Here is a 19,840-nt window from a genome sequence, read left to right as displayed (position 1 = left end):
CAGAGCCTGAACTCTGAACATCCTCGGTGAGGATGTAACTCAGGGGTAGAACGCTGACTGACATCATAAGGCCTGTTCCACCCCCAGCACCACTGCCAAATACGTACACCCAAATACATATGCCTGATACCATATGCAAGCAAGATCCAGGAACCACGGCGGCTCTCTCCTATCTTTGTGCCAGCTCTTCATGCAGGTACCACCTCAGGGCCACCCTGCTTCTCCTTGGGCTGAAGAGCACACCCATACACTCTCCCAATATCATGACCAGCATTTCACAGGCCACTCTCAAATGGCTTATGCATGTGGCTAAGTCCAAGTGCAGCAAGCATGCCTACCTGTCGGCATCTCCGAGGCCCAGGGAGGTATTTCGTTGTAGGGTCTCTCGCACCACAGCCATCCCATCAGGAAGCCGGTTCAGGCGACGAGTGTAGAGGCCAAGTCCACCATCAGTCATATACCTTTGAGAGAAGAGGATGGTACATGTATATGGTCAAAAGCAGCTGCACAGTCTTGCCATTGTATCCAGAAACCCTGCACCTTGTGCTCTAAGGGGAAGGAAAGATTCCCCAGGCTCTGTCACTACAGCCCAAGGAAAACCCGGCTGCTGATTCAGTCTAGGATCTTGAGGGGCGGGGAGAAAGCAGCTAAGCTTAATGAATCCAAACTCACGGGAATCTACGAAGCAGAAGGGAACGGGTGAATAAAATCAGCTGTCAGAAGTATTCATGACATGCTTCTGAATGTCAGCAATTATACAAGCAGGTGTTTCACCGACGTCATGCAAACAGAACTGACAAGTCCTTAGCACGCTCTGGGCAAAACAACTATGGGATGGAGAAAGCAGGCCAGCCTTTGGAGGAGAGGGCAGGAAAAGATGGAGGCTGGAGAAAGGTTCCCGGAGTGGCAGACCTCGCAGCTGGGCCCCACAGTGTGAAGAGTGTCCAGTTGCACCTTCGACACTGATGTCTTCAGAGGTTTCCCACAAGGCTCTGGGAGTGACACTCACGCCCATTTATCCTTGGCCATGCTTCAAGCTGTCTTCTGTTGGACTCACTATTGTCTGGGGGTGGGGGGAGAACCCCCAGAGCTTTCTGAAGAGATGCCTTAAAGACTACCAACCAGAGTCCCTGCAAGCAGAGCTACTAGCCAGAGCTTCAAGCACAGAGCATCTGTGCCCTGTTCTACCTTGGCTACTCCCTACCCTCTACAGGAACTGGTTAGTTGGCCTTCCCTACCCCCCTACAGGGACTGGTCAGGTGATCCTCCCTACCCCCATACAGGGACTGGTCGGGTGGTCCTCCCTACCCCCTAGAGGGGCTGGTTAGGTGGTCCTCCCCTAACCTCCTACAGGGACTGGTCAGGTGATCCTCCCTACCCCCATACAGGGACTGGTTGGGTGGTCCTCCCTACCCCCTAGAGGGGCTGGTTAGGTGGTCCTCCCCTAACCTCCTACAAGGACTGGTCAGGTGGTCCTCCCTACCCCCTAGAGGGACTGGTCAGGTGGTCCTCCCCTACCCCCATACAGGGACTGGCTAGGTGGTCCTCCTCATTTTCAAAGGAGAATGAGTAGCAGAGGTAAACTTAGGCAGAGTCAGCAGAGCACTGTACTTGATCGTTTTTGATTCTGCACGGGCCCATTAAATCATCGGCTAGGTTTCTAAACAAGACTTTTGTATTTCAAGTCTAATAACATGGAGCTCAGAGTCCCGGGAGTCACTGTGTTCTTAGTTGGCTGAGCTGAATCATGGGCGGTTTCCTGCACGTGGCCTCTCAGCTTATTATGTATGGAGTGGCTCCTGAAGTACTGGCCAACCCTGGCTGCACCTGCTTTACATCTTTCTTGGGAGAATAGAATTGAGAGGTGCTGAGTTTGTTTGGCAAAGTCAGGGTAGCTAAGGAAGGGGCAGAGAAGAAAATCCTCCTGGGAGCCACTTTGTGTGAGCAGTAGTGTGTGTGTGTGTGTGTGTGTGTGTGTACGCACACACACACACATACATCTGTTCATCAAGTCAATCAAACTAAGTGTTTGTGGTTGTGCCAACAAGGCAGAACAGACTGAACTTTTCACCTAGCAGTATGATTTAAAAAAAAAAAAAAAGCAATCTGTGAAAACCCACTGAATTATACACTTTAAAACAGTGTGTTTTATGGTACATGAATTATATATTAATGAAAATTAAATTAAATTAAAATAAAGACAATCACAGCTATCATTAAACACTCGTTTGCATAACTGCCTTTTAATGCTTTTCTCTCAGGAGATGGTGTGCTTCTAGAATGCGGGGTCAATTATTTGTTCAAATCCATATCTCTAGCTCATCCCAATTCCATGTGTATATTAAATATCTCTGCTTGAATAAGAGAATGCATGAAGGAATGAAGCAGAGTCCCGACCCCAGAGGGTTTAGCAAACGCATACCGCCCGACCACAGAGGGTTTAGCAAACGCATACCGCGATCACACTGACCAGAGGGTTCCTCCCCCTCTAGCTTCAATGTTAGCAAACTTGACACCTAGGACATGAAGCAAGGCACACAGAAGGTCTATTTGCCACTGTACCCAGGACCCATCCATCTGTCCAGCTGTCTGTCTGTCCACCAGATGCAGCAAGCCAGTGTCTAACAGAGTGGGCAACTTGTAAATCCAACTAGGGCAAGGGGAGAACACCTCCACCAAAAGGCACAGCCTCTGCAGGAGGCTGAGACTGAACATTCAGAAAATGCCCTTGCGAAGAAAGCGGAGGGAGCCCTTCCTGACACAATCTCATGTACCATTAACCAGGGCCGTTAATCTTGATCCTAGCAAAGTCACCCTGCCAGTTAGATAAACAATTTTTTTTTTCAACTGGGGAGATCTTGTCAAAGGACAAACAACTAATTTTAGCAGCACTCATCTCCCTGCTGGATTTTTATTGCTGGTGAAACAATACATACAGTTGGGCAATTACACGCACCTGGGCAAGTAAATGAAGGAAGAGTGGGTCTGGCGGTCATGTCGGAGGTGGGATGGTAGGACAGACTATAGCTTCTGACCCACACTCACACCCACGCACACAAAGCACCGCCCCCCCCCAACACTGTGAAGAGAAGGATTTTAAGTTTATTGTTTTTAGTGTGTATGTATGTATGTGATGTGTGTGTGTGATGTGTATGGGGGTGCAGAGGTCTAAGAACTACTTTATGGAGCCCATTCTCTCCTTTCTACAGCGAGTGCCTTTATGCACAGGGCCATGTGCTGGCCCTCTGCACGTGTTTCTAGTTTCTACCCCACACGAACGCCTGATTCTGAAGGAGCGGCCATTGGTGCGCCCACCTGAAACCCTGGCCAGGGCTCAGGGATGTTCAACAGCCTCACGCTCTGAGGGCTTGCGAAGACAGCGGGGAAAGGCACCTCATCATTTCCAGCTCTATCTGAGGCTCACATGGGGGTGGGGACATGAAGGTTACAAGCTAAGGAGATAGCTGATCCAGGGCTGAGTCCCAGTGCCCCAGCACCACACCTTTCTTCTCCTTGGGGACACAAACAATTACTACCATTACCCATTGAGGAGCCTGTGACACTTTGTATTTGCCGCCTGGGTTCCTGCCTATGCCGCAGGCTCCCAGACCATTCCCACATTGCCCACCTGGCTTCCGTAGTGACAGCGGTTGAGGGTCTTTGCTTCCACCTTTCAAAGCTTCTCAAGACCCTCAGAACAGGACCATCTTATAGCTAATATAGATAATGCTCCTACCATCTACTCTAAGTGACCACATCACAGGGCAGCGATTATATCATCTCCTGGACACAAATGCCAGTCTGGGACCAGGGAAGTGAGAGACCTGGCCTCGGCCTGGTGAGACTCACAATGATTGGGAATTAGGCAAATGATTCTTCACTCCAAATAGCGGGGTGCGACATGAAGGTGTGAGAGGACAGGGGCTTGGGGTGGGGCGGGGCAGCCACAGGTGTCAGAGTGCTGCAGAAGCTGGTCCTGCAGGTGACACTGGGGTTTGCTAATGGAAAGGTCCATCCAGGCCCACGGAACTGCACAGCACGAAAGCAGGGAAAATGGGAGAGGAAAGTCAGGAAAAAGAAGGAGTTCATTGCGGCCGGGATGCCAGAGATAAAGGAGGACAGTGAACTTCATGGGAACTGAGGCAGGGGCTGAGGTGAAGTACTGGGATGCAGATGGGGTTGAGACCTCCCGAGTGCAGTAAGATGGAAAGAAACAGGCCCCACTTCAGTGTTAAAGAGAACACTGACGTTTCCATGCCGCCATCATTCCGTACCCTATTTTTAATAAGACTTATTTATTAATTTACAGTTTTAAATTAATTTACGTGTTTGGGTGTTTTGTCTGCATGTATATCTGTGCACCATGTACATGCCTGATGTCCAGGAAGGTCAGAAGATGGTGTTGGGTCCCCTGAGACTGGAGTCACAGATGGCTGTGAGCCACCATGTGGGTGCTGGGCATCAAACCTGGGTCCTCTGGAAGAACAGGCAGTGCTCTAAGCTACTCTCCATACCCCTGTTCATTTAATTTTAACTACGTGTGTGTGTGTGTGTGTGTGTGTGTGTGTGTGTGTGTGTGTGTGTGTGTGTGTACATGCACGCAGGTACCTGAGGAGGCCAAAGACCCCTGCAGCTGGCATCAAAGGGGCTGTGGGTCCCCTCATGTACGTGCTGGGAGCTGAACTCTGGTTCCTTAGAGCAGTACATACCCTTAACCTCTCTCTGGGCCTCCTCTCCTGATCCTCATACACCAAATGCTTTTTTGGTGCACAATATATCACCACATTCTCCCACAGACTTTTCAGAAACACCAATTCTCATGCTGGCTGAGCCACCTTGACTTTCAGGGATTCTTCAGACTTGCAGGGTAGACATCACCATCCCTGTAACCCCAAGAATGCAGCAAAGGCCATGCGCCAGCTGCCGGCTGCCAGAAACAACTTTTTTCCAAGACAGGGTTTCTCTGTGTAGCCCTGGTTGTCCTTGAACTTGCTCTGTAGACCAGGCTGGCCTTGAACTCAGAGATCTGTCTGCCTCTGCCTCCCAAGTGCTGGGATTAAAGGTGTTTGCCACCACTGCCCAGCTACAAGAAACCTCTTAAACTGACACTGGCTGTGGAAAAAGCCTTGGAAATCCCACAGGATCCATTGGAAAAACACGTTAGACATGGAGCCCAAGGCTTGGTAAAGAGATGGCTTTCCCCTCTTTAAGATGTAATACCATAGAGCTCAGTGAAACTCGCTTTGTGAGTCACCTTCAGGGAAGGGTCACGTTCTCTCACCTTCAAAGTTCACAGTTCAACCTAGTCTGCCTCAGTACCACACACAAGCTCCGGATCCCTGACCTGGAAAGAAGTCACCTTTGTGGAGCGCTGGAAGAGGTGAAAGGGGTTGGGGAAGGAACCAAACAGGTATGGACTCACTCTAGTAGAGCGCATTCACAGCAGAGCATGCTTGAAAAGGAAATACCTCCCAGCTGCAAGAAATGTTAGCAGACACAGGAGGAGGGAAATCACACCATGCCTGGGCGACTACTTTTCTTCAAAGACCTGTCAGCCTGTCTGCAAGCTTTCGGACACAGTTTTAGTTTAGAAATGAACATAGGGAAATGGGCTAAAACAGTTATGCATAGGCGAGATCCCTTGCCAACATCAACATAAATACACGAGCACGGATATCAGCAGATACAGTGCTGCATAAGACTGAGAGCAGGAGGTGAGCTGATGGACAGCCCTGGAGCCCCACACTTTAGCAACCAAACAACATGTGCTTTCAAGGCGCTCTCCAGGGTTACAGCCCAGTGTGACATTGATTCTCTGAGTTTATTAGGATGTAAATTGAGTTTCTGGACAAACCTGTAAAAGGATCCTTTTAGCTTAGGGCCTCTTAGAAGTTAGATGGATAAACCTCCCTCTGGGTCACAGAAGGACAAGCTGAACACTAGCATAGCACTGCCTAATCCCCTTTGAAGACACCGACCTTTACCAAAGGCAGGCGGGCAGCTGCTGGGTCTGACTTAAGATGATGCATCTGAAATGCAAAAATAAGATCGCAAAAAACGGGGCCAATTTTTCAGTGCTGATTATAAAATGGCAGCACTTAATTTAAGCGAATACTTAGCATTTTGCTTCTGGAATCCTTCTGCCCTGGAGTTTTTAGTAAAGCATGCTGACGTAGTGTGGCTTATGTCACCCAGCAAACCATGCCATCCCCTCAGTGATTCTCCTCTCTCCTCACAGCACAGTCTTACTTATTTTTAAATGAAATACAAGGGAATTCCATTCAAAGATATTAATGCATTGCTTCCTGCCGATGGGTCCCCCAGACTGACATAAAATAAAACAAAGCCAACAGCGGCTGCTGGAGAAAATACAAGGGCAGCCTGCCTTGCTCAGGTTTCCCTGTGATGAAAGACCTGGGATTATGAATGACCCCAACTAGGCAACACACCCACAGCCACACGTACACGCAAGGGCGGGGCAGGTAGGAAAGCTCCCAACTTTCACTCTATGCCTTCTATAGGCAATTCTTTCAACACACACCCACACTCTTCTCAGCCATTTGGGGAAACTCTCCCAACACCTCCTGGGGCTGAGGGATGTGTGACACATTTCCTACCTTTCTGCATTGCTTTCCGCTGTCCCGGGGGGAGGGGGAGTTGCTAGCTCTTCAGGACCTCACCAGACTTCCAGTATTTCTTTCCAGGAGGATGTGGGAGTTCTACCTACATCTCTAGCTTCATCCTCCTTTAGTTTTCTGAGCACTGGAGCAGCCACCTGTAGCCACGCTGAGCCACCCTGGCTCTGAGCATGGGGCACATAACCTCAGCAAACAGGCTTCCAAAGCTGTGAACTGTTCCCTGGGGAGGTTCTCAGCTCAAAGGGCACCAGCTCCTTCCCTGGCTTTCCTGAATTTCACATCCATCAGCGGGTCCAGGCTAGGACGAAAGGTGGAAAGGTCCAGCTTGGTTCTAGGGATGCAGAGAAGCAAGCAGGTGGGGCAGCCACAGTAGAAGGGAACCCAGGAGGCCTGCAGCCTCCTCGGGCTGGCCCTTGTCAACAGAGCCTGGCCCCCCAGGGAGTACTCAAGGGAGGTTGCTGAGCTAATCAGATGAAGCCTCAGCAGGCCTCCGGAGCAGAGGCAGCAGAGGAAAAGACAGGCTAGAGTTGAGGAACAATTGCAGGGTCTCATCCGCCCACCCCCCGAACCTTCATTGAAGGAAACAGATATCACAGAATTAAGTTATTTCTATTGGTAAAACCATGTACAGAAGAGCACCCTGTAGGTGAACAGAGGGTACAGTTGGGATGTGGGGGTTACAACAAAACAAACTCCTTACAACCAGCTAGCAGGCTCAGCATCTCTGGCAGTGTTTGGAAACACAGTTGCTCAGGCTGCTCAAGTCAGACCTTACACTTCAACTAGAGGATCCAAACACGGAACAAGAGAGACTTCTGCCCAGCACAGGGTGACCCGCGAGCGTCAAAGCACAGGCTCCTCTAGTAGACCTGTTCTTGGAACGCCTTTGTTGTTCTTTAGACACGGTCTCTCTCTGTAGCCCAGGCTGGTCCCACACTTGAGATGCTGCTGTCTACACCTGGCTTCTAGGTTACGGCTGCGCACCACCACATGAGACACCCTGCCCTTTGGATTCTTATGGCCTTTGGGGGAGGTATGTTTTATAACATATGCCATATTTCAGTAACACCACACATAAAATCTTAAAAACAAATTCAACCAAAAGTAGTTTTGAAGTCACTACCTGAAACTCGTTGGACCCCAGGAGAAGCCAAGGCCCCCATTTTACACATTGGCATTCGATTGCATTGGCTCTCAGGCCTCCAGGCTTCATGACTGGCTGTTGACTGGCCGTGTGGTCCCCTCAGCTCTGTGAGACTCTCTTTTGAAGTAGGGGACTCCGCAGCCGCACCTGGCAGGTCAGCATTCCTTCGCCCCCTGATTGTGGCACCCAGGGGACCTGGCCTCATCACTGCGCCATCTTACTCTTACCACACTCCTGGCAGAGGGATGGACCCAAGAGGGGAGCTGTCAGCACAGTAGGAAAACGTGATACCTTGGTCTGTGGTCTTCCTCAAAATGAAGTGGGGTGCTCCGTATTTTAACAAAAGTCTATGCAACACTACTTTCCAGAGGACTTGAGCTTAGCTCACCTAAGGATCTACACACATAGATTGGCTGTAAGAATTTTAATGGGGCAGTGCTAAAGAGATGGCTCAGTAGATGGACTTCCTGTTATGTAAGTATGAGGACCTGAGCTCAGATCCCCCGCACTCACAGAAAAGCAGGGAGTGGGGTGGCATGTCTCTGTAAGTCTAGTACAGGCAGCGGCAACTGGAGTAATACAGACCCCTGGAGCTCACTGGTCAGCCAGCCTAAGTGAACCCATGAGTTCCAGGTCCAGTGAGAGGCCTTGTCTTAAAAACTAAAGTGGCCGTGGGTGGTGGTGGACACCTTTAATCCCAGCACAGGGGAGGCAGAGGCAGGCGGATCTCTGTGAGTTGTAGGCTAGCCTGAGCTACTCAGAAAGTTCCAGGCCAATCAGGGTGACACAGTGATACCCTGTCTCAAAGAAAGAAAGAGAGAGAGAGAGAGAGAGAGAGAGAGAGAGAGAGAGAGAGAGAGAGAGAGAGAGAAAGAAGGTAGGGAAAAAAATGAAAGGTGGACAGCAGCAAAGGATTAAACCTAATGTCAGCCTTTGGCTCTATACATGTGTGCATACATCCACAAGCACAAACATAAGTATATACTCACATACATACACAAACAGGTATATACGCCACACAAAAGAAAAGAATCTTAAGTTTAGTGTGTCTGTGTGTGTGTGTGTGTGTGTGTGTGTGTGTGTATGCCAGAGGACCACTTTATGAAGTTTTACCTTAAAAAAGTCTTTAAGTGTGGCTGCCTTGCATTTATGTCTGTGTGAGCATCAAATGTACGTCTGGTACCTCTCAGGGCCAGAAGAGGGCATTGGATCCCCTGGGAGTAGAGTTAGGGATGGTTGTGAGCTGCCACATGGGTGGTGGAAATTGAACCTGAAAACCTGCTCGGCCAGAGCAACAAGTGCTCTTAACCACTGAGCCATGGCCCTAGCCCGCTCCTCCTTACATCCATGGGTTTGTGGATTGAACTCAGGCTTAAGTGGCAAGCGCCTTTACCCAACAAACCGTCATTCTGGCCCAAGAGTTTTAACATTTGAAAAGCTAAAACTATGCTAATGAAATGCATCCTTAAACGACAGAAAGCCAAGAAGTATAACCAGAGTGTCCTTAGCATCTCCTACTTAAATAAATGGGCAAGTGTAGAAGTTTCATCATGATCCATGAGAACGCTTGTTTAAAATGGGAACCGTGGCACATGATTCTGAAGAAACACTGCCCCAGTTGGAAAATGGGCAGGCCCCTGTACCCGGCGTTTTGTCTTGAAATCTCTTTGTTGTGGTTCAACTGCTAGTGTGGATTGCAGCACATATTTCTAGCACCAGCAGGAAGCTTTCTGTCCACCCTGTGAAAGATGAGACGCATCCTAACACACAGGAGACTGCTCTCTAGACAAAGCCCCTTTAAGCTCTTTCTTGGCATGAAACATGCTGAATGGAGACACACTGATACCCAGGAAGTCTCACCACTCAGATGTGCCTGAATCAGTAGGGAGTCTGAGAAAAACACACATTCCAGGGTCAGGGCTTCTTGGTTGTTGGCTGTCCTTAGCAGGGTTGAAACTAAATTTTTTTTTTAAGAAATACTTTGATTTTTCAGAGCATTTTAAGGTTTATAAGGAAGTTGTGCAGTAAGGATTGAGTTTCCTGGCTCCTTGCTCCCCTCAAAGTCTGACCTATATTAATATTTTATGTTAATGTGTAACATGGTCACCACCAACCAGGCCACTTCATTGATAGTTAGCCTACACCCATCTACACACGAACTCGTCTGTGTTTATAGCTCTGCAAAAGTCCTGTGTCCAGGGCTGGAGAGACTACTCAGTGGTTAGGGCACTGGGGGCTCTTCCAGAGGACCCAGGTTCAATATCCAGCACCCATACAGTGGCTCCTAACTGTCCCTAACTCCAGTTCCAGGGAACCCAATACCTTCTTCTGGCCTCTGCAGGCACTAGCCACAGACACACGTGCAGGCAAAACATCTATACACAGAAATTTAACTTAAGGAATGGGAAAAGGCCAGGTGCAGTGGCTTACGACTTTAATTCCAGCACTTGGGAGGCAGAGCAGATAGATCTCTGTGAGTTCGAGGCCAGCCTGGCCCTGGCCTCTGCTGTGGCAAGAGGCAATGTCCACCCATGTTAATAGGACCTAGGCTGAAGCTGATACAGCTGTGCCCACAACCTCAGGTCCCTTCTGAAATATCAGTTAACTAGTGGACTAGACTGAGAGAGCTCCAGGCCTTAGAGCAGTCTCCCTGGTAGAGATCCAGATGGCTAGTGAGGTCATGGGTCAGGAGTATTAGCCACGATGAATTCAGAGCATGGGGACAACATGTGGTGGTGGAATATGTAGGAATATCATAATCAGACACCTCTGCACTGTCAGAAGAATCCTTCCTGGGCTGGGGAGGTGGTTCAGTGGGTAAAGTGCTTCCTGCACAAGCTGGTGGACCTGAGTCAGGCCCCAAGAACCCACATAAAAGCTGGACTTCGAAGTGTGAGCATCTGTACTCCCGGCACACACCGTACAAAGTGCAAAGTAGAAGGGAAATCTCTACAAGCTTGTAGGCTAGTTAGCTGGGTAACACAGCAAGCAAGGGACCCTTTTTCAGACAAGGTAGACAAAGGCTGTCCTCTGACCTCTACATGCATACACATTCCTGTCCACATGAAGTCCTCTCACCAAGCACATCCAACATGCTAAGACCTACTGGCTAAGGTTCTGGGATGGCTATAACTTGTCCCAACGTTTCTGATTTGCTCCCTAACACCCAAAGTGTCACATGACACAAGTTCATGTTCCTTTACAGTCAGGAGAGTGTATGCTGGCTTTGAGCTTTCTATGTTCTTTCCAGAAGATGACTAGAGCCCTCGGATATGGAATTAGAAGACACCCAGGGTCTTTTGCTCTTCTGGCTTCAACAGATGGGCCAGGGGAACAGCCCCCGCCTCTCTGACACTGGGGAGCAACTGTATGGCACTGTGCTTGAGGTTCACACAAGTTTCGCCTTGTCTTTAACAAAGCTGTAAGCTGAGAGAAATGCCAAGGTGTCCGGAGAACACGCGACTGACTTGTAACTGAGACATGCCTCTTCTGCAGACTGAGTCACGAGGTAAAAACCAGATTCCTGGAGGCCCTTGGGAGAGGGGAGGGCCGCAGAAGGGGCTGGCTGCAGGAGGGTTGGTTACATGTAGGTATTTGTTCTGGAGGTGGTTCATGTTCAAGACCGTGGCATTTTTTTCCAACAATGACTTCAGGAACTGCTGTTGTGAGGGAGACACCAGCCTGCACGCTGGGGATACAAGAATCCAGGCCCTTGACTTTACAGCTGCTCGCATGGGGCTCACCAAGGATGAAAGCAGGGATAAGCACTAGAGAGGCTTCCATGGAGGAGGGACCTTCAAGCGGCATTCTGGAAGTATTGGCAAGGAAGCCCTGGGCTGGGGTGAAGCTAGTTCACACGCATATACTATACATACACACGCAATAATAACATTTTATAAGCATACGTTACAAGCAAACAGAATCTGCAGAGATGGCTCAGCAGTCAAGCGCGCTTGCTGCTTTTGCAATGGATCTGGGTTCGGTTCCCAGCACCACACAGGCTGAGCATGGCAGTGCATTCACAGCACTCAGGAGGATGTTCCCTTTGCCAGGATGATTGGCGGGTGTGTCCTCAGAGCAAGCAGACATGACACAGACGGTTATGTGGACACCTCTCTTCCTATATATATAGCAAGGCAGCTGCTGGAGCCACGGGGGTGGAGGGATAAAGCCAGGAGTTACTCAGAAGCCAGGTGAACAAGCACACAGGCGAGCCAGCCAGCTCCTTCCACAGACTGTCGGCAATAGTGAGGACCAAGTAACTGGGGTGCTCTGCTGGGCAGGCGGAGGAAGGCACAGTCCGGGCAAAAGTCTTCAGAGGAGAATGGGGCTAACACTGTGGCTTCAGAACACACGATTTGCCCTCAATCAACACACCAGGAGCTGCAGTAACAACAGCTGTGACACACAGACTAAGGGATGGAGTCTCTGATGGTTTTTGGTTGCTCCCCGCCCCCCCCCCACTTTTTAACTTGTTCCGACGCATCTATTCCCACAAAAAAGAGGTGCAAATAGATAAGCTGAAGGCACCATCCAGACATGGCTGGGGGCAAAGCAGAGATCCATAAGCTACCCAGAAAGTGGGTGGGATGCTGTGACCTTGAATACCTTCTCAACCTCAGCTTTCGTTGTACACAAGGAGGTAAATGGCTGGTGTGGGGACAGTCGGTCTCAGTAGCCACAGTCCAACGTGCCACTGAACCCTTCCTTTATCCTGGGGCTTGTGATGCAACTCAGATGGGAGAGTGCCTGCTGAGCACAGACAAGGTCCTGAGTTCGACCCCAAGTGCCATAACTGGGCATAGACCTGTAATCTTAGCTCTAGTGAGGAGGGGGCAGGAGGAAGAGGACCAAGGTGATTCTCAGCTACGTACGAGTTTCTGGCCAGTTTGGGCTGCATAAGACCCTGTTTCAAAACACACAAAATCTCCAATTCCCTCACGGTCAGTCAGATCAGCCCCCGGGGCAGGAAAGAGGCCGTCTGATTTTTGTATTTATTAGAATAGGCATGGGTTAATTTTTTTTTTTTTTAAGAATCGCCTTTTAGGTCTCTCCAGATTCCCTAGTCTGGCCTGACCTACGGAGCCCTGTCTTTCCAGGAGACTTTAGTCCAGAAAGCAACACCCAGTTCCATTCCCATGACAGCGGACACAGTGACTCCTGTGGGAATCGGGGCATCCTGCATCCACAGCTGGAAGATCTTCCTCTGGAGGAATCACCCTGCAGTCTCCTAGATACACCGAGTTCCAGGCTTGAAAACACTGAGGACGGGGAGTCCGGTGTTTCTGTCCTCCCCAAACAGCCCCACCCACAACCTGGCAGCTCTAGTTTCTAGCACATTCTTTTGCACTTTAACCACAGGTCATCTTAGTGTTGTGGGCAATGAAAAACGCAAGCCTAAATTCCATCTGTGGTTGCAGCTTGGTTCTTTGGAACCCACTACTCACTGAATGCCTTCTACACTATGCATATCTAGTTTCTACAAGTGTGGATGCTATGCTCCAGGCTTGGAGCGCTGTGCCATCATTCATTTCCAAAACAAACCTCAGCCTTGCTCTGAACTCCCTATAACCTGGCACCAAGAACAAACCTTCGACATTCTCCAACTAGGAAACACTCAATAAGCCCCTTACTCATTCTTCTATCAATCCAAGGAAGGGCAGGCATCGGAGAGTGGAAACACTAGAAACACCCAGCAGGGGGCAGCACTGGAAGAGATAAGGCTGTGGTCTCAATGGCTGTAACCCTTAGCAGCTCTGTGATACGGGACAAGACACTTCTCTTGTGCTCAGTTTTCAGTTCTCTGGGATGGGCACGATGACACACAGTCAGATGCTAGAGAGTGCCTTGTCTTCCCAGGGCCTCGAGGGCAGGCTAATCCTCAAGGACCACCCATACTTACCTGGTGCTTGGTCACACCCTTTAAGATGACTATTCTTCCCCCAGTGGCCTCCAACTGTCAACAGCTCATCAGTCAGAGGTAGGGACTGAAGTCAAGCTGGAATGTCCACTGGTTTAATCTTGTGCAGGTCTCACGCAGGAAACCACAGCTGATGTGAGTTCATGAGTACAGCTGTCCTCTAACGTCTAGAAGACACTGGTTTGCCTGGGTTCTCCCCATCCTGTCTCCTACAATCTTCCTTCCCACCTTCTCTTCTTTGATGGCCCCTGAGCCCTGGGGAGGGGGTGTGATACAGATGTCCCAGGTATAGCCGAGCACTCCACAGATACCTATTCTGTGCACTTTGACGGGTTAAATAGTTTCTATCAGCCCAGTGCTCTGAGCCCCAGCCTCTGAACACCCCTAGCTAGCTTTACCTTCCCTGGGGCTTCAGAATCTTCCTTTCGAGTCTTGCCTTCTAGCCTTCCTCCTCAAGTGAGAAGCCACACTGGAGAAGACCTGGGAGCACAGCGTTTGAATCTAGCTTCAGGAAATGCTTGGTTCTAGCTACTGCTACCCATGTGACCCAGCCAAGTAACTCAACCTTTCTCAGCTTCAGTCTCCTCAAAGGTAAATAGGGAGCTGGGAAGCGGTGGCTCATGTCTTTAATCCCAGCACTCGGGGGACAGAGGCAAAATGATCTCTGTGAGTTCGAGGCCAGGCTGGTCTACAGAGTGAGTTTCAGGAGAGCCAGGGCTACACAGAGAAACCCTGAATCAAAAAAAAACAAAAAAACAAAAACAAAACAGAACAAAACAAAAAAAACAAAAAAACAAACCAAACCAAAGAAACAAAAAAAATAAACCAACAACAACAATGAAAATGGTAAATAGGGAATGAAACTGGCCTCCATCTCAAAGAACTGGCTGGCCAGTTGAAGAAGAGGTGAGACAGTCCTTGTATATACCTGGAATACCACAGAGGCCGCCCAACCTGTGGATCAGAGGCAAGTAGACACATGTGTGTGGGCATGGTGAGTGGACTTTACAGCCTTTTCTTCCTCCTCCTTCTCCTCCACAGAGCCAACACCACATCTGGTCTTCCTGAGTTTCTGACTACTTCAGTTGACTTCACCCTTTAAACTTTCCTGCTCAAATATATGAAATTCCCAATTGCAGAAGAGATGATCAGCTGATTACAGATGCCGCTCTGGCATGAGAGACCCAGACTCCCACATGCAGCAGAGAAAGCCACAGATTCCCTGCTTCCCCTTCCCAAAATCAAGGAGAGAGAGAGCCATGACTAGAAGGACATGAAGGCCCCTCCTTAGATAATTGTATCATTTCACATTTGTGTCTCAGAAGGTGTCAGTCACCAGAGGTGTTCTGGCCAGTGTGTCTGTCTGCCACTAGCTCAGGAATAAGATGAAGAAACAAACCTGCTGCTTCTCAGGAGACATTTTAGGACACTGGGGGCTTGGGGAGGGGTCCAATGCTTCCTCTGAGGCACACATAGACTCTCAACCATGGTCCCTTTCCCTACAGAATGCTCTAGCTTGGCGCTCCTGCCATGGTGTTCTCTGTTTGAGGAATACAGGTAAGCTATCTCCCATCTCAGACACTTATTTTCAGGACTCCACATAAGGCCTGTGACAGACTGGGGTGGTTAGGATGTGACAACTTGGCTAGGCTGTGATACCTAGCTATCTTAGTCTAGATGTGATGAAGTTCTTGCTTCAAAGAGATTCATATTTAACTCAGCAGATATTTATTATAGGTGTGTGTGTATATATGTATGTATGTGTATGTATGTATATATATATATATATATATATATATATATATATATATATATATATAATCTAAGCAGTTGCAGACTTTAAAACAGGCAGATCCTGAGGAGGGAATCATAACTGTGCATGGTCCCAGAACTTGAGCCCAGACTGCCTTGGAGACTTTGGACTTGCCTGTCTCCATTACAGCATGGTTAATTCCCTAAAATCAACTAATATCCTCCAGTTCCTGGGAGTCCCGTCTGGTCCTTGTGCACAGAAGCAGCACATCCCCATCTTTGAAAATGTCTTAAAAAGGATAAAGGACTCAGAAGCAAAGAGATACAGTTCCCTGGCACTTAACACATGGAAAACAGCCTTAGAAAATGAAGCCATTTCCCTAAGCAATGGCTGGCAGGTCCTGTGACTCCCACTGGGAAGCGTCTGCAGCACAGCATGATGGGAGGTTGCTCACAAGGAAACTTCAGCTTCTTATCTTGATCAGCACCGAAGCACACTCAGCCTCTGCCTCCTTTCTGAGTCTTTCAGCATGGGCTTACTGTCTCAGGGCCAAGACACTCCCGACTCCATCCAGGTGCTTTTCTTCAGATTCATCTCCACTCCAATCCGGTATTCTCCAACCTTGCCACCATAAATCTGTCAAGGCCATTCTAGCTGCTGGCTGGGCAAAAGCAACTGGGAAGGGATTTGCAACGCCAGTGGCTCACTTTTAAGTTAAAAGCTAACATGAGCTGGCGTTTCTAGATGAGAGAGGCACAAAGGCTTAGCGAGAAACACTGGGGAGCGGCGGTCCCACCCGGTGCCACAGTACCCTCTTCAATATATGCTCATCAAAGCATGGGGCGGAGAAAGAGGGCTCTGTCCACCAAGGCTCTCCAGCCGAGGGAGGGAGGAGGATTCGGGGCCGCAAGTACACGCTGGAACACTAGCTTCCAAAGGGAAAGAAACAGCAAACGGGGAGGCCATGTTTTCATGTCCTCCAGGGGTTTAAAATGTTTCAGGGTCTTTAAGAACAATAGCGTATAAAATCTGAACTTTGGAGTTAGAGTTAGGACACCGAAGGGCAAAGGAAACATTACCCCCCATTGTTGACATGCATCCAAAGCTACAGAGTCGGATATATTCCCTGCATGTGGAAATGTCCCTTCCTAGTGTGAGTTCATGGGCCGCCGGTTTACACTAGAGAGGAGGCTCAAGGATCCAGTTTTAGTACAAAAAAAGACTATCCAGTGATCCACCCTGGAAAACAAATTCACACCCCAGGGCACAGCCAGGGGCTGGGACAGAGATACCTGCTAAACACCTGCCAGCTGAAATCTACTAAATGAAGAGTGTCTGCAGCACTGATGAATGGCTCCTATGTGGAATTCCCCTTGGTAAACACCTGAGGCCTAGCTGAATCACTCCAGACATGGGTGAGTACTTGCTGAGACTGTTTACCCACATAGAACCCTGAGATGGGAAAGGAATAGTCTCCCACAAGACAGCTGACAGTGCAGACCAGGGGTGGGGAAAGGAAGGGGAGCCTTGTGAGGTACTGATCGGTCACCACAGGGTTCTCTGACACAGCACAGTGGTTGTCAGTGGTGCATTTAACGCTCATACTAAACCATGTGTCTATTGGATAGGTTTCCATCTCAGCCCTGATTCATTCTCAAAAGAGCATTCACTAGCCTCTATCATCTGAGACTGGGGATGAGCTGGAGCGAGCGAATGGATTCTGAGAACGTCTCTGAGCCAGGCTGAGCTAGGCAGGATGCACACATTCAATGTCCTTGGGTCTTAGTGTCTTATCACCATGGCCAGAGAGAGTTAGAAGGGTCTACAGGGTCCCGGCCACTCAGACACCATCAACCTGTGTCATTCAACATTATCCTCAGATGAGAGTCACTGGCTTTCCACAGAATCAAGAGCCTACAAAAGCCCTGCACTGTTTCCAGACTTCCCCTAGAGGCCCCACACATTGGCTCTCCATGCTAACAGGGAGTGCTGACACCCCTTAGCTCCAGGAAGTGGCCTTCACCGGAAGAACGTGAAAGCTCATGAAGCCAGAGAGTGCCTAAGGATGCAGCTCGTTACCCTGCTTAAACAGAGCTTCTTATCCTCTTAGTCAGAAGGTACTAGCCAGAGGGCTGCACAGTTGGAGCAAGGGGCTCACTACAGAGGCAGGAGAGCAGGGTAGAGAATGAGACCTAGCAAGCCTTGCATAAAGCCTTATAAAATTTAAGAAACCCAGTTGGCCAAGAGGACGGCTGGAAAACCTACTTCAGACTAAATCCCTCCACTGGAAGGGGCAGAGATGATGCTAAGGAACACGTGAAGATGTCCAGAGAACTACACATGACAGAACATTCTAGGAAAAGCCTGTGCAGATGAGTGAAAGGCCCACACAATGCGACAAAAGCACCCATCCTTTGTGTAGCGGGGGCACATGGAGCCATGACATCCTTGCTCTTCTCTTAGAAGCATGTCATTCTCTAATAAACCCCCTTCGGTTTCTGCCGCAACTGCGTGATGAACCAAGAACTCCCAGAGGGTATCCCAATATCGCTATGACACTATGATATACTTCGGCTTCTGCTCTTCATTATTAGCAAGAGGCCCAAATTCTCAGGAATTTCCTGAGGCATGGGGTGAGAAGAGCATCTTTCAGAACTCACAGGCCCCTTTCTACCATACCTGCATCTGGGCTGCTGAGCTGACAATTTGTGGATGGGGGCTGGTTGCCAAAGGAACCAACTGTATGATTGGTGCTTAAAGCAGACCACTGGTGAGTAAGCAGTCGTGGTTACACAGGAGAATGTCCGTCAAAACCCTCAACTACAGGGTTCGGAAAACCCCAAGGTTGGTGAACACACAGAGGTGCCAGGAAAAAGGCCCCCCTTCTTCCCATAATGGTGAATCTTCTGAGTGTCTGCAAAGTCAGTCCAGGGACTGGCGGGAGGAACTACCTGAGCTTTGCAGGATCCTACAAGCTGGGGTCCTTTCCAAGTCAGATTCCCGCCACACCCTCCTGGAGACTGCCTGAAGCAGGGCCTTTCGGGACAGCTTCCCCACAGGTCACTGATCTTGGCTCCAGGGAATCGCATACACAGGCTTCCTGTCCTATCAGTTTGCCTGGGACAGTAGCCTGGCAAGCCGCTTGGGGCCCGTCCTAAGGACAGTGGGGAGGAGTGACCAGGTAAGGAAGAGCCTTTCAAGCTAAGAACTGGACTGGACGCCACCTGCTGGCTGCCTGGTGAGACACCTCACACAACAGCCCCTGACACTCAGCGGGTGTGTGTGTGTGGGGGGGGGATGTGGAGGTGCACCTGGTGCATTCTGTGCTGATTCTCTTTCCTGCTGTCAGTGACAGCACAGGGGAAGCTAAGAAGCCAGAAGAACAGGTGGCTGGGGCCTCGGGCTCAAAGGGACTTTGACTTCAGACACATACTCATCCAGGGGAAGGGGGCTGGTTCTCTGCTCCCCCCCCCCCCCCCCCCGCCCCAAGATAGGGTTTCTCTGTGTAGTCCTGGTCATCCTGGAATTCTCTCTGTAGACCAGGCTGGCCTTGAAATCAGAGATTCACCTGCCTCTGCCTCCTGAGTGCTGGGATTAAAGGTGTGTGCCACCACCTCTCTATTTGGTCTTCTATTCTTAAGGCCAATTGAAGCATTCATTCATTTCATGAACTATTTACTAAGCAACTGCCACCGTGTCAAACAATGAAGATGTGTGAGCATTCAAGACAGATGTGACCTTACTCTTCAGAGTACGTGACAGGTATGGTTTTGCCTCCCCTCTGTGGATCTCCCTTCTATACACAGGTATGTGCGTACATATCTCAAACACTCATGTACAGGCACATGCAGAGTAACCCTAATGTAGAACTGCCTCCTCTCACAGACATCTCCAACGTCAACTGACCTGAGAGAACAATATCACCACCTCTGCTTAGATGTAGCCAGATGAGGCTTTAGAGAGGAGACCTGGCAGCAATGGGGAGGGGAGGGATAAGCCAGGATATTGCTCATGTAGGCGATGTCTGCAAGCAGAAACATCCTGTATAGACTGAATGCTTTGTAGGACCCTAGGGAAGAGAGGTAATTTATTCTCCATGAAACCTTACAAACGAGTTTTAGGATGGACTGGCATCCTCCTAAGAAGGGGAAACACAAGCTTTTTCTTCTTTTGCCATACAAAGACAATGGCCACCATTTTTACACCAGAAAGAGAAGCCTCACTGGTACCTAGCTATCACACCTTTCAGCCTCTAGAACTGTAAAAAAAAAAAAAAAAAAAAAAAAAAAAAAAAAAATATATATATATATATATATATATATATATATATATATATATATATGGCCACTATTTAAAACCCAAGTCTAAGGCACTTTATAATATCA

At 49.2% G+C, this 19,840-nt stretch overlaps 1 protein-coding gene across 1 annotated transcript in view; it reads right to left on the bottom strand.

The window, feature by feature from the left end:
• Nav2 (neuron navigator 2) overlaps window positions 1–19,840 on the bottom strand; it is a 371,946-nt gene that overhangs the window by 127,690 nt on the left and 224,416 nt on the right. Inside the window, exon 11 of the mRNA XM_059274283.1 lies at window positions 339–461. Within this exon, the coding sequence (XP_059130266.1) occupies window positions 339–461 (123 nt within the window). The remainder of the gene's footprint in view (window positions 1–338; window positions 462–19,840) is intronic.

The sequence above is a fragment of the Peromyscus eremicus genome, chromosome 1, assembly GCF_949786415.1.
Source record: "Peromyscus eremicus chromosome 1, PerEre_H2_v1, whole genome shotgun sequence".
Taxonomy (NCBI): domain Eukaryota; kingdom Metazoa; phylum Chordata; class Mammalia; order Rodentia; family Cricetidae; genus Peromyscus; species Peromyscus eremicus.
The sequence above is the reverse complement of the archived record's forward strand: the minus strand, read 5'-3'. Positions and strand labels throughout refer to the sequence as shown.